Below are 14,204 nucleotides of genomic sequence, written 5' to 3'. Positions count from 1 at the left end.
GCATCGCTCCTCAGCCCATTTTCCTTCGGAGAACTGCCTCCACTTCACTCGAAGTCTATGTGGACTGTCTGGGGCTGAACAAACCCCCTCCAGACCTCAGTGTGGTCATAGGAGCTGGCCTGGTCCAGTCAGTCAGTCAGTGATGGACTCAGAGGGGACGGGTGACCTGGGCTGGACCAGTGGGTACCAGACTTAGGATCTGCGCTAGAATTCTAGAAAGAAGCCCTCCGCTGCCGGGAGGAGTGACTGCCAGGAGCTGCTGGTGGCCTTTCCTGCCGCCCTCGGGGCAAGTCCATCTGAGGCTCAAGAGAGCCCAGAACTGAGGGGTGGGGGAGATCACAGATAACATTTCATTTTCGGGAGGATTAAAATTTTTTTCTAAGGGAATGAAAGAATATGTGCAAAGCTGGTCCTGGACTGGACCCTGGAAGAGAAAAGCGACATGAGTGGGAAAACTGGGGAGATCTGAACAAAGTACCGACTTTCAATGACTAGGCAGCAGTGCTGACGGCTTAGTTTCCCCGCATGCGCTGTGGTTCTGTGAGAGGTTAACACTGGGGGCAGCTGGGTGAAGGGTATTTGGGAACTCTCTGTACTATCTTTGTGACTCTCCTATAACCTAAAATTATCTCAAAATCAAACTACCGAAGGGGGAAAACCCAGTTCTGTGCACAGCTATTATTCTTATTACCCTGACCTCCTCTTTTCAGATGGTGATATTGAAGTGACCTGTTCAAGGTCGCACAGCTGGGATTCCACCCGAGTCTGTCTGACCTGAAACACCGCTTTTGCTTTTCATCCTCTTGGTGCAGCACCTCCACGATGGTGATTTCCCGTTGGCCGAGCGTCTGTAGACCTCCTCTCTGGTCTCCCTGCTGCCACTCCCCACCTACTACAGTCTGTTCTCAGCAACGTAGCCAGAATAACCCCCTGAAGCAGAAGGCAGGCCACATCTCTCCTCTGCTCAGAGCTTTGAAAGGGTTCCCATTTCAGAGGAAAATCCGGAGGTCCTCTCCGTGGCCTGCAGGGCCCTCCCTGGTCTGGCATCTGCCACCTCCCTGCCGTGTCACCCTTGTCCCCGCCTCAGGGCCTTTGCACTCACTGGCTTCCCTCCCCATCCTAGACATCTACATGGCTCACGTCTCCGCTGCCTTTGAGTTTCTGCTCAGATGCCGCCTTCCTGGTGAGGCTTTCCTTGACCACTCAGAAAAGCATCCCCTCTTCACTCCCTTTCTCTGCCTTATCCATATAACTCATTATCTGCAATACATCTTACAAAGTTATCCACTGTCTTCTCTCACCAGAATGTCAGCTCCTAAAGGGCAGGGATCTTGGTTCTGCTCACTGCTCTATTCCCACCATCTAGAATGATGCCTGGCACATGGGTGGCACACTAAATACTTCTTGAATTTTTTAAATGGCTTTTTAAAAATTGTATCTATCTATCTATCTATTTATTTGGCTGCACCAGGTCTTCACTCCAGCATGCAGGATATTTAGTTCTGGCACGTGGGATCTTCGAGTTGCAGTAAGAAACCCCTGGTTGCAGCACATGGGATCTAGTTTCCTGACCAGGGATTGAACTTGGGCCCCCAGCACTGAGAATACTGAGTTCAGCCACTGGACCACCAGGGAAGTCCCTTGAATAGGGTTATTAAGCTCTGGTTATCAGCTAGGCACAGTTACAGGACTTTACCTGGATCACTTCCTTTCACCCTCCCCACAACACCTTGAGGAAGGTCGTGCTGTCTCTGTTTTACAGAGGAGTAAAACGAGCTTCCCTGGTGGCTCAGACAATAAAGCGTCTGCCTGCAATGCAGGAGCCCGGGTTCAATCCCTGGGTCAGGAAGATCCCCTGGAGAAGGAAATGGCAACCTACTCCAGTACTCTTGCCTGGAAAATTCCATGGACGGAGGAGCCTGGTGAGCTACAGTCCATGGGATCACAAAGAGTCGGACACGACTGAGCGACTTCACTTTCACTCTAAACCGAGGCACCAAGAAGTTAAGGATCTGACTTTCCAGGAAGTGGCAGAGATGTAGGATCCAAGTTCAGGGAGGTTGGTCACAGAGCCTGTGCCCCAAACTGCTGAGCTACTCAACCTCTTGGCCCTGCTCTCAAGACTCAAGATCTAGAAGGGTCTTCTACTGGCCTGAATGGTGGACACTGCCAACAACTCAACCCGAGAGGACATCCGGACCCCAACTCCTTCCCAGTTCTCCTGGCGTGGCCAAAGGCTGTTCCCCAGACTTGCTGCCACTCAAGCCCCCAGGCCAGTATCCAGTTCCGCTGACAAAGGCCATTTCCATAAGGGATTCTGGGGACAGTTTGGAGCTCCAAGTCACTGCCCATAAACATGTTATTAGACACTGATGGGGCCCCAGCTGCTTACTAAACCCACTCCATCCCTTGCCAGCCTCTGCCTGCAAGGACATTTTACCGTTCTGAGAGAAAACTAAAAATAAGTCGTAAGTCGATGGGAGAGGAATTACCCAGAAACGTCAGCCTGTGCAACCGCCCATCACTGCCGAGGTGGGGCCGAGAGAAGGAGGGGCTCTGGACTGGGGCCAGGCCTGGAGTTGCAGTGCCCTCACTCGGCTCGCTCTCGTGGCCAGCAGCGTGCGGGCCACCACCAGCTCCACTGGCGCGGCCTCCCCTTTGTTCCCGGAGTCTATCTAGTGCCTCCTTGTCTCCACGGCCACCACTGTCTGCTCACCATGTCCCCGCTTCTCAGAGCCTGTCCCTCCTCTGCTCAGAACCCTGCCAGGGCTTCCACTTCACCCAGAAAAAAAAAATCTCGAGTCTTTACTGAGTAGGACCCAAGGGCCCTCCATGATCTCTGCCCTCAGTCCCACAGCCCACCCCCCGGCCCCCACTCTGCTTTGGCCGCACTCAACTCCTCACTGCTACTCAAACACTTGGCATGAACCAACCCCAGGGCCTTTGCACAGGCTGTTTCCCCTTCCTGGAATATTCTATCCCCATACCCTCCCCAAGTCCCCAAATCTAGCTCCTTCTTATCATCCAGGGTTCAGCCCAGTCATCTCTTCCCCAGCGAGGCCACCCTGGCCAGAGTAGAGTAGACCCCCAGGACCTATCTAGTCATGACCTTGTTTTATATCCTTCACGTGAGCACCTAAAATCACCCTGCATGTTTTCTTGATGTCTCTCCCACCTCTACTCCTAGCTAAAATATGAGCAACACAGAGTGGTGTCTTTGAGGTCCATGGTAAGTTCTCGGTGGAACTTATATTTTTCTTGAGCAAGTAATTTATTTTCAGAATCCCCAATGCAAACATAATACATTGAATAATGAAGCAAAGTTATCTAAGGTCACTGTAAATAGGATTCAACCAAGTTTGGTTTCAATCAAAATGGATTTTAGGTCTGTCTGTTTCCTTTTTTTTTTAATTAAATTTTTTTTATTGGAGTATAGTTGCTTTACAATGTTGTGTTAGTTTCTGGATGATAAGCAAAGTGAATTAGCTATATGTACATATATATATATATATATATATATATATATTAGCTATCCCTCCCATTTAGATCAACTCAGAGCACAGAATAGACCTCCTGGAACTTCTACATGAGTCTTCAAGACAACTGGTTTGCACACTTCAGTAATCTCAAGGTCATGAAAGACAATGAAAGCCATCAAAACTGTTCCATACTAAAGAAAACTAAGAAGGCAAAATGACTAAATGCAGTCTGTGATCCTGGGTTCGGTGTTGGACCAAGATGAGATTATTAAAACAACGGGCAAAACTGGAACGCAGACTGTATATTAGATAATGGTCCTGATTCTGGGTTAACTGTCCTGAATCTGATCACTGGGCTGTGGAGATGGAAGAGAATATTCTTGCTCCTAGGAGACGCACAATGAAGAAATTAGGGGCAAAGAATCATGATGCCTGCAACTAACTTGCAAATGATTCAATAAGATAATCAGAGTAGGGGAGAGAGAAAGCAAATGTGGTCAATTGTTTAAAACTGGGGAATCTAACATTGTGAATCAACTATACTCCAATAAAAATAAATAAAACTGAAGAATTAAAGTGAAGTATATATGAGTTCATGAAACTATTCATACAGCTTCTCTAAGTTTGCTATTTTTCCAAATTAAAAATTATATATTGAATGAAAGGTCCTGTTCATGAGACACTTTGACAGTTGAGAGAGTGAGGGAACGGGGGCAGATAGCTGGGTGTGTGTGCACAGACCCACACCCACACTCATAGTGGCCCACACTCACACGTGTACAGGCACACACACAGGCCCATGCAAGCACATGCACACGGACTCGCAGGCACGTTGCCTTAGTGTGCCTCATAGTACCCACGTGTGAGTGCACACACACACACACACAAGCACTCACATGCACAGCCTCACATCCGCAGCCACTGGCACCCACCTGCGTGGCCCAGAGCTGCAGCACCAGGGCGCGGGCCTGCATCTCCTCCGACACGCCCATCTCCTCCAGGTGCAGCAGGTAACTCTCCAGCCATCTGCTCCGTTGGGCCCGGCTGGCCAGCCTGGCTGGGGACAACAGCTTCCACAGGCGACCTTTGACCTTGCCCACCTGGTCCTTATCCCCTGCAGGGATGGAGCACAGGGGATGGGGTGGGGGTGGTTTACAGCTCCACCTCCAGCCCAGTGCCACCCTGCCCCGCCCTCCCCCCTGAGGCCAAGGGTCTTCGGGTGTTACCCCAGGGGGGTGGGTGGGGAGTTCCTGCAGGAGAAAGCTCCAGGGACCCCAGTCCTGAAATGCAGGCCTGGTCGAGGAGGTGCTCCGCCAGCATTTGTTAAATGAATGGGTTTCTTCACAGAGCGGGGAAGGGAACAGGAAACAGGGAGCCGTGTGCTTCCTTCCCGGGGTCTGATCCCAGAGGAAAGCCAGCCCACGTGTGTGTGGAGACCACGAGGGCACACCGTCGGCCAGGAGAAATGACCGAGCAGACCACCAAGAGGGGACAGATGGGTCTGGGATTCAAACTCAACACCTTCAGGAAAGGGCAGGTCGAGTGCTCGAGGGCGGGGGGCCAGGCAGGGCCCGACGGGAGGGTGCCGGGGCTGCACTCAGCTCCACACCCCCCCAGCCCCCAGCTCCACCCCCCAGCCTCTCGGCCTGACAGAGAAGGCACAGGCCAGGCAGCCTGTGATTCCAGGAGAAGCTGAAACCCAAATGTTCACGTGGAATCCTCTCATGTGTTTTAAAGTCAGCATCTCAGTAAGTCATTTTTAATCATCACGCGGGTCACAAAAACTTCTCTGAGGGTCCGCTTTGGCACCCGGATCACCAGTTCACAAACCCTATTAAATAAACGACGGCGTGTTTACATTCCGGAAAACTGTGCGGCGGCCCACACAGGCAGACCATCGAAGGCATAAAGTCAGTGCTTGCTATTCATATATTTTGTTAATGCTACAAGACGATGCTGCATTGATACACGTGCAAATATAAAATTTGTTCGTTTCTTTCCCCCAAATCACCTTTTGGAAAAGGAGTCACTCGGATTGCTACAAAACTCCAAAGTACTAGCAACTGTCTCACTGACTTTTTTGAGCCATAAAGCAGTGTTTCAGGAAGACCCATCTACCCAGTGTCTCTAAATCAGGCTTCATGTGACAGAGCGTAAAATGGAGGCGAAACTTATTTAAGCATATTAATTAGGTTTTCACGTAATCTGCTCCACATGCTTTTCTTCCACCTCTAGACACTTTTTCAGGTGAAATACTTCTCACTTTAAAGCAATGTGGCCACCTGTTCGTCTGAAATACATGATTTTCCTGTTAGGTATATTTGCTACGTGTTATGTGTATTTTCGGGGCTTCCCTGGTGGCTTCGTGGTAAAGATGCCAAGGCAGGAGGCACAGGTTTTATCCCGGGTCCAGGAAGATCCCACAGGCCACAGAGCAACTAAGCCCGGGCAAGCTGCAACTACTGAGCCCACGCACCTAGAGCCTGTGATCTGAAGCAGGAAAAGCCACCACAATGAGAAGCCCTTGTTCTACAACTAGAGAGTAGCCCCCCCAACCACTTGCTGCAACTAGAGAAAAACCCCTGTAGCAACGAAGACCTACAGCGGCTCTTAAAAAAAAAAAAGAATCATAATAAAATAAATAAATAAAACAAAAGATCCAGGAAAAAGTCTTTAAAAAAAATAAGCAAAAAAAAAAACCCACCACAACAACTATATTGGCAATTTGGTAAAACCAGCTTAGCATTTTCAGAGCCCTTGGAATTGTACAGGACACACAAAATCTTACACAAGATTTCATTATAGCTTCTCTATTAGGAAAAAGCAGTGTCCACACCAGTGTGTTTACCATGCATTTGTGGGCAAAAGAGAAAAGAAAGAATAACATCATGTCCGCTTGTATTCGCATGAAGGAATTCTGGAAGGATCCAGGAGAAACTAGTAACACCAGCCGACTGTGGGTGGGCGGGGTGGGGGGGACAGGGTGGACGGATGGATGGGAGACGTCTCACTGTCACCATTTTACATTCTCAGCGTTTAATCACGTGAACCAAAATCTGGCACCAAGCCCAGCCCTGTAAAGAATTTCCAGTGAAAGAGCATAGATTCATGGATGGATAGATTCCAAAAGTTCATTCTATATTTCAATCAGATGATACGGGAGTGAAGAAAGAGGTTCTGAAAAACTGAGTTTGGTGACTCCACCTGCCAGCCCGCTGACAGAGATGACACAGGAGCCCGAGATGGAGTCTGAATAGGCCACTTCCTGAAAGGTGAGGTGAGAAGAGAGCGACATCTCTAAATGGTTAGTTTATACAACGCTTAACCATGGTTGCTCAACAACATCGATAAGGAGATGTTGTTTCATTTCCAGTCCTAATTATTTCCACGTTTAGGTTGACTAAAAAGACAAACCAAACCAAACAAAAAACAAAAAGCCCTTCCTGCTGGGAAAACCAGGGCTTGCTGTATTTGGAGCTGAGCATAACTGCGGTGTACCGTATTTCACACGTGTACCTGGAGAAGGGTCAAGACTAACTCTGTCCAGAAAGAAAGCCACAAGTCACATATGCTGACTGAGCACACAAAACGTGGCCACTCAGAATGGGGATGTCCTGTGAGTCAAAAGTACCTACCAGATTTCGAGTCTTGGCGACAGACACAAAATGTAAAATATCGCAGTAATTCTATATTAATTACATGCTAAAATGCTAATAGTTTAGATATATTGGGTTAAAGAAAAATATTATTAAAGTTGACTTCACCTCTTTCTTTTTTAAATTTAATTTTGTGTATTTATTTTATTTTTATGGGATTTTTTTTTCCCCTGGCTGCGCCCTGCAGCATGTGGAATCTTGGTTTCCCAACCAGGGATTGAACCCGTGTCCCCTGCAGTGGAAGCTTGGAGTCTTAACCACTGGAATGCTGTGGAATTCCTCTTTATCTTTTTTACAGCTTCCCTTGTAGCTCAGTAGGTAAAGAATCTGCCTGCAATACCGGAGAGCCGAGTTCGATCCCTAGGTTGGGAAGATCCCCTGGAGAAGGAAATGGCAACCCACTCCAGTATCCTTGCCTGGAAAATCTCATGGACAAAGGAGCCTGGTGGGCTGCAGTCCGTGGGGTTGCAAAGAGTTGGGCATGACTGAGCGACTAACACTTACTATTTTTTTTTAAACGTGTCTACTAGAAAATGTAAAGTTACATATGTGGCCAGCATTCTATTTCTACAGGATGGCGCTATTCTAGCAGCTGCTGTTCAGTTGCTCAGTCTTGTCCAACTGTTCATGACCCCATGAACCATAGCAGTACAACACTCAATTGATAACAATGGTTACCTTGGAGACAGATTTAGAGGGAGTGAGGTCAAAACAGTATATGCCTTCTCTGCAATATTTTATTTTTTCACAAGAGGCAGGGGAGCCCACTTAAGAGGCCAAGCTCTGGAGCAGAGTGCCTGACCTTGAATAAGGCACCTCACCTCTGAACACCTCAGTCTCCTCACCTACAACCTCGGAACACCTCGGTCTCCTCACCTATAAATTAGGGTAAGAGTACTCACCACATAGGGTTGTACAGGGATTGAATGCATTCACATATAAAGCCTGAAGAGTGATGCCTGGCCCAGGCCTAATAAACATTAGCTATACTATTAAACAAAGCAGAATGAATGTTAGTAAATTATTAGTCCAAGAGCAATATATTCATGTATTATCTCCATAATTAAGAAATAATAAATGGTGAAATAAAGATCACCTAGTTTGCAGCCACAGTGACCCAGGTTGAGATCCCAGCTCTGCCCCTTCCTAGGAGGATAATCTTGGATAAATCATTCTCTATTTCTGAGACTCAGTTCCCCATCTGAAAAACGGGGGCAACCTGGCTCAGAGGACCATTAGGAGGACTCAAAAAGATCACACACAGAGCACACTCCGTACTGGCAGGGGTTTGGCAAATTGCACTGGCTATATCCCGCCATTCTTATAAGGTATTATTTATCAGCCCCATGTAATGACTCAAGGCTGTGAATCAGAACTGCCAGGCTCATATGATCGGTAACTTGGTCGGAAGCAGGAGAAACAGGTTCAATCCCAGACTTCCCATGCTGTGTGGGCTTGGCTTGAGGCCCTGTCCATCTCTGAGCCTCAGTCACATTTTTTTTTTTTCTCAAATATTTCTTTCTTTATTTGGCTGCACCAGGCCTTGGCTGCAGCACTCGGGCTCTTCACTCTTCATTGAGGCACGCCAGATCTTTAGCTGTGGCATGTGAACTCCTAGTTGCGGCCTGTGGGATCTAGTTCCCTGACCAGGGCCCCCTGCACTGGGAGTTCAGAGTGGCCACTGGACCACCAGGGAAGTCCCTCAGTCTCCCCATTTGTAAAGCAAGAGGTCTAGGTTTGGAAACAACTCTGTCCCCTGGAGACCCAAGAGTACAGTTCAGAAAGGCCCCCAGTGGAGACATATTTTTAAAGTCTTGTGTTTCACTTTTAAAATGCATTTGATTTTTGCATTAGACCCTGTGATTTTTTAATATAAGAATGCTCCCCCCCAAAACAATATTCAAATAAAACACCCAATAATCCGGTGAAATGATTATTCCAAAAAGAAGCGGTTTGCTTAGCTCAGGGCTCCATTTAACTCCCTACTGCCTCCCAATTCTCTCCTGTATGAGAAGCACCAAATTCGATTATCTAAGGGTCCCCAAAAGCTCAATCTTCTTTTAAAATGTTTATATTTCTAAAATCAGAGGAGGAATAATGCATGAAAACAGTAAACCACAACAACAACAATAATAAAAGAAAAACCAAGTAATTCTAAGACAGTGGGCCCCAAACTTTTTGGCACCAGGGATCAGTTCAATTTTCCAGGGAAAACAGTTTTCCACAGATAACATGGCAATGAATATCTGTGGATTTGTAGACACATGGGAGCATCTCTGTGGGGTAACTCCAAGAAGCAGAAGTACAGGATCAAAGGTGTGTGTATTTTATGCTGATAGGTTCTACCAAATTGCTTTTCCAAAGTAGCTGCATAGCTTCACATGCCCCGTAGCAAGCTCTGGGGGCCCTTCTGCACCCCAGCCTCCTGTCCTAAGTTGAGAAACCGTCCCCCACATTGCCACCTGCTGCCCATACTGAGAAATGCAGCTTTCCCATACCCAGCCCAGAGCTGCTCTGGGGATAAGACGGAGGGTCCCTCTCTGCATCTACCCAGACTCCCCAGGAGTCTGGAATGGAAGACTTCTGTATACTTCTTCCATACTTCTGTATGGAAGAAACAGCAACAGAGAAACCACTCTTCCCTGGAGAAGCAATCAGTGCCATCCTTGCACTAGATTTCGCAATCAAACAGATCAAGCTTCTATCTTGCTGCTCTGCCACCTACCAGCTATGTGTCTATGAAAAATGACTTCACTTCTCTGAGCCTCAGTTTCCTTACCTGAAGAAAGAGCTTAATAATACCAACTTTCATCGGAAGGGCTGATGCTGAAGCGCCAATACTTTGGCCACCTGATGCGAAGAGCCAACTCATTGGAAAATACCCTGATGCTGGGAAAGATTGAGGGCAGGAGGAGAAGGGGACGACAGAGGATGAGATGGTGGATGGCATCACCAACTCAATGAACGTGAGTTTGAGTAAACTCCAGGAGATGGTGAAGGATAGGGAAGCTTAGCATTCTACAGTCTGTGAGGTCGCAAAGAATTAGATACAACTTAGCGATTGCACGACAACAATACCAGCTTTTCAGCACTGATGTCAGGATTCAATAAGATAAGGAGCTGTCTCAAAAAACACATTAAGAATCATGAACAAGCAACTCACAAAGAGGAAAAGCAAATGGCTGGTAACACTAAAACATGTTTTTTCGTCACAGGATGAAATGCCCATAAAGCCAGGTGCCCTTTTTTGCCCATCAGATTAGTAAGGATTTAAAGACTCATAACTGCAAGCTCACAAGGTTGTAGGAAAACGCAAATTAAAACGGCCAGTTACCCACTTCTGCCCATTAGACTGGCAAACCATTGGAAAGACTGATAAAATCTGGTGAGGAATGAGCAGACGGCTTCCCTTTGGGTAGGCGTATGAATTGCTCCCTGGTTTTGTAAAAGATACAGCAACAGCTAATAAAAATTTTAATGTGTATGCCCTTTAACCTGGCAAACCCACTTCCAGGAAACTGTTAGAGAAAAATAAAATCACCAGATTGTGGAAGAGATAACAAGTACAATGAAGTGCTACAACAGTCACACACATAAAAAGGAAACAATTATAAATATCCATTGGAGGGGGTGGCCGTCTAAATAGTGACCTGAAAGAGCCAGAAGGATGTCTGGATTTTTTATGTTGATTTTCACATCCTTCTGCTTTGCTATGCAGTGTGTGTATACATCTATAGTATGCTTGAGTTAATTTTATAGATTTTCTGGGGTTTTCTGAGTATAGTATCAGATCACTTGCAAATAGGGATAGTTTTATTTCTTCTTTACTCATTATTATATCGGTAATTGATTTCCCTTATCTAATTGCATTGGCTAATGCCTCTAGAAGATGTTTGAATTAACAAGGGAGGTTGTACAGCTATATTGTTAGATTAGAAAATTAAGTTGTAGATAATAAACATAATCCCTTTTTGTAAATACGCACAGTAACACTTCAGATATATATATTTGTCTCCATTTTTTAAATAGAGTATTCCTACAAAACACAGAAGGGATGTATCAGCATGTTAACACTGGTTTCCATAGGAAGATGGGTTTGGAAGAGTACTCTTTCTTTTTCCTGTCTACATCTGTCACAAGAATGTGCTTCTTTTTAAAAACATATTTATTTATGTGGCTGTGTCAGATCTTCACTGTGGCGTACGGGCTGTTCAATTCTTGTTGTGGCACGAGGGCTGTTGCAGCATGTGAACTCTTAGTTGAGGCATGTGGGACCTAGTTCCCTGACCAGGGATCAAACCCGGTCCCCTTGCACTGGGAGCCCCTAGACCCACCAGGGAAGTTCCTATGTTTCTTTCTTTTTTATATGTATATAACTTTAAATGTTTACTTATTTTACTTTTGTTATATTGTTGTTTCTGCCTTCACTGAGGCTTCGTTGCTTTGCACGGGCGTTCTCTAGCTGCGACGAGCGCTAGTCTCTGTTGTGGAGCTCGGGCCTCACTGCAGTGGCTTCTCTTGCTGTGGAGCAGAGGCTCTAGGCGAGTGGGCTTCAGCAGCTGCTGTCAGCGGCTCAGTGGGTCAGCGTGCAGGCTCTGGGGCGAGGGCTCAGTAGTCGTGGTACACAGGCTTATTTGCTCCAAGGCATGTGGAATCTTCCCAGACCAGGCATTGAACCCTGTATCGCCTGCATTGGCAGGCAGATTCTTATCCACTGGGCCACCAGGGAAGTCCCCTATGGTTTTTTTTTTTTTTAACTTAAATAATATAATGTGTTAAAGTTTGATTTTTCAAAATATTAATATATAAATAAAGGAAATGGGGTCATGTACTGTTGTAAGCATTGAATGACACAATATTCAACCTGGTATCTGGCACAAAGAAACTGCTCAACAAATAATGTTTTTTTTTCTTATTACCTCAGCCAATCCTAACAGCCACCTTCTAGGAAGATCCTACTGTTCTCTCCATTTTACAGATGGGATCACTGAGGCACGGAGAAAACACATAAGAGCCAGTAAACCACTTCAAGCCACCTGAACCCAGAGTCTGTCTTAACCACTGCCTTCAACTGCCCCTCCAAAGAGAAGACTGAGAGCAAAAAGAAGTTAAGTAACTTGCCCTAAATCACCAGCAAGGAAAAAGCAAAGGATTGATTCAAATCCGGGTCTTGCTGCAAGTTTCTGAGACCAGGACACAGTGTTTCTCCGCCTTCCCATGGCTGAGTTGTCAGAAACTTGTCAAAAATGCACGTCCCAGTCTTCCTGAAGAAAGTGAAAGTGTTAGTCGCCCAGTCCTGTCTGACTCTTTGCAACCCCACGGACTGGAGCCTGTCAGGTTCCTCTGCCCATGGAATTCTCCAGGCAAGAATATTGGAGTGGGTTGCCATGCCCTTCTCCAAGGGATCTTCCCGACCCAGGGATCGAACCTGGTCTCCTGCATTGCTTTGCCTACAAAGTCAAAGCTATGTATGATTTTTCCAATAGTCATGTACGGATGTGAGAGTTGGACTGTGAAAAAAGCTGAGTGCCAAAGAACTGATGCTTTCGAACTGTGGTGTTGGAGAAGACTCTTGAGGGTCCCTTGGACTGCAAGGAGATCCAACCAGTCAATCCTAAAGGAAATCAGTCCTGAATATTCATTGGAAGGACTGATGCTGAAACTGAAGCTCCAATACTTTGGCCACCAGATGCTGACTCATTGGAAAAGACCCTGATGCTGGGAAAGATTGAAGGCAGGAGGAGAAGGGGACAGAGGATGAGATGGCTGGGTGGCATCACCGACTCGATGGACATGAGTTTGAACAAGCTCCGGGAGATGGTGAAGGACAAGGAGGCCTGGCATGCTGCGGTCCATGGGGTCGCAAAGAGTCAGACACGACTGACTGAACAACTCCTACATTGCTGGCAAATTCAAATCAAAAGGACTGGGATGGTGCTTGGAGACTTATTAACAAGGGCCGGAGAGGACTCTTCTCCCTGGGGAAGTCTGAGACACAGTGGCTGGAGGGGACTGAATCCCAGAGGTTCCTATGGGCCTGGTGCCCTGAACGCAGCAGGGAGCTTTCTACCGCATATTGATTCCCCTCTGTAGCCATGAAAATGAAGGCGGTGGGTTTCTGCAAACCCATGTGGGAAGTTCTAGATGAGGAGCTCAGTGAAAACTCTGTAGCAGAACAATTGCTCCAGAGTGCTACACTGATGTTACAAAAGCACAGGGCTACACACTAAGAGAAATGAAGGCATTTGCACTCAGAAAGACACGTACAAGAACGTGCACAACCGCCTAACTCATAGCCACAAACTGGAAGCCACCCAGGTGCCCCTCAACCAGGAACATTTAACAAACTGTGATTATTACTCCAATGAAATACTGCAGAGCAACGAAAAAGAAACCATAGACACATACAATAATCTCCATGAATCTTACAGACATAAAGTTGAGTGAAAAAAGTCAGACATCCAAGTGCACATATTCTACGATTCTTTTTATAGGAAGTTCAAGAACAGGTAACACTAGCTGAGGTGGCTAGCTCTAGGGGGTGGATATTGACTGGGACAGGGCATGGAAAGTTTAGATTTATCTCTCAGCTGTGTATTTAGGACTGTGTGCTTTCTTGTATATAAAATATACCTAAAAAAAAAAAAAAAAGAATTCTGTGTGTATGTTTAGAGAAAACTCTCCACGCTAGTAATAAAGGTCACCTCTGTGGAGGGGAAGGGAAATGGTAGACCGGGATGAGAAGAAGGTGGAGGACTCTTTTATTATTCCCTCTAAGTTATTCTATTTGGCTTGAATTTCTTATAACCAGCATAAAGTACTTATAAGAATTTCTAAAGAAAACAAGAAAAGAATTTTTAAAGCAAATTAAATCTTAAACCTGGAAAGGAAGGACACACACACAAAGGTCCCCAAGCCCCACTCCAGATGTGCTGTTTCAGAATTTCCAACAGGCACCCCAGCTCTAGTCCAGGCCCTGCCGCCCCACCAGTGTGCTCTTACATACCTCCCCCAGGACGGGGACCTCACCACCTCAAAAGGCATTAGAATGTTTTCCTTCTCATGTCGT

At 46.5% G+C, this 14,204-nt stretch overlaps 1 protein-coding gene across 3 annotated transcripts in view; it reads right to left on the bottom strand.

Moving 5' to 3' along the window:
* PTGIS (prostaglandin I2 synthase) overlaps positions 1–14,204 on the bottom strand; it is a 67,207-nt gene that overhangs the window by 14,524 nt on the left and 38,479 nt on the right. For all 3 annotated transcript variants that reach the window (XM_040248173.1, XM_040248174.1, XM_040248172.1), the window contains one exon: positions 4,412–4,593. In XM_040248173.1, coding sequence (XP_040104107.1) covers positions 4,412–4,593 — 182 coding nt within the window. The remainder of the gene's footprint in view (positions 1–4,411; positions 4,594–14,204) is intronic.

The sequence above is a fragment of the Oryx dammah genome, unplaced genomic scaffold (assembly GCF_014754425.2).
Source record: "Oryx dammah isolate SB20612 unplaced genomic scaffold, SCBI_Odam_1.1 HiC_scaffold_10, whole genome shotgun sequence".
NCBI classification, from domain to species: domain Eukaryota; kingdom Metazoa; phylum Chordata; class Mammalia; order Artiodactyla; family Bovidae; genus Oryx; species Oryx dammah.
Note: the sequence above shows the minus strand (reverse complement) of the source record. Positions and strands in the feature narration are given on the sequence as shown.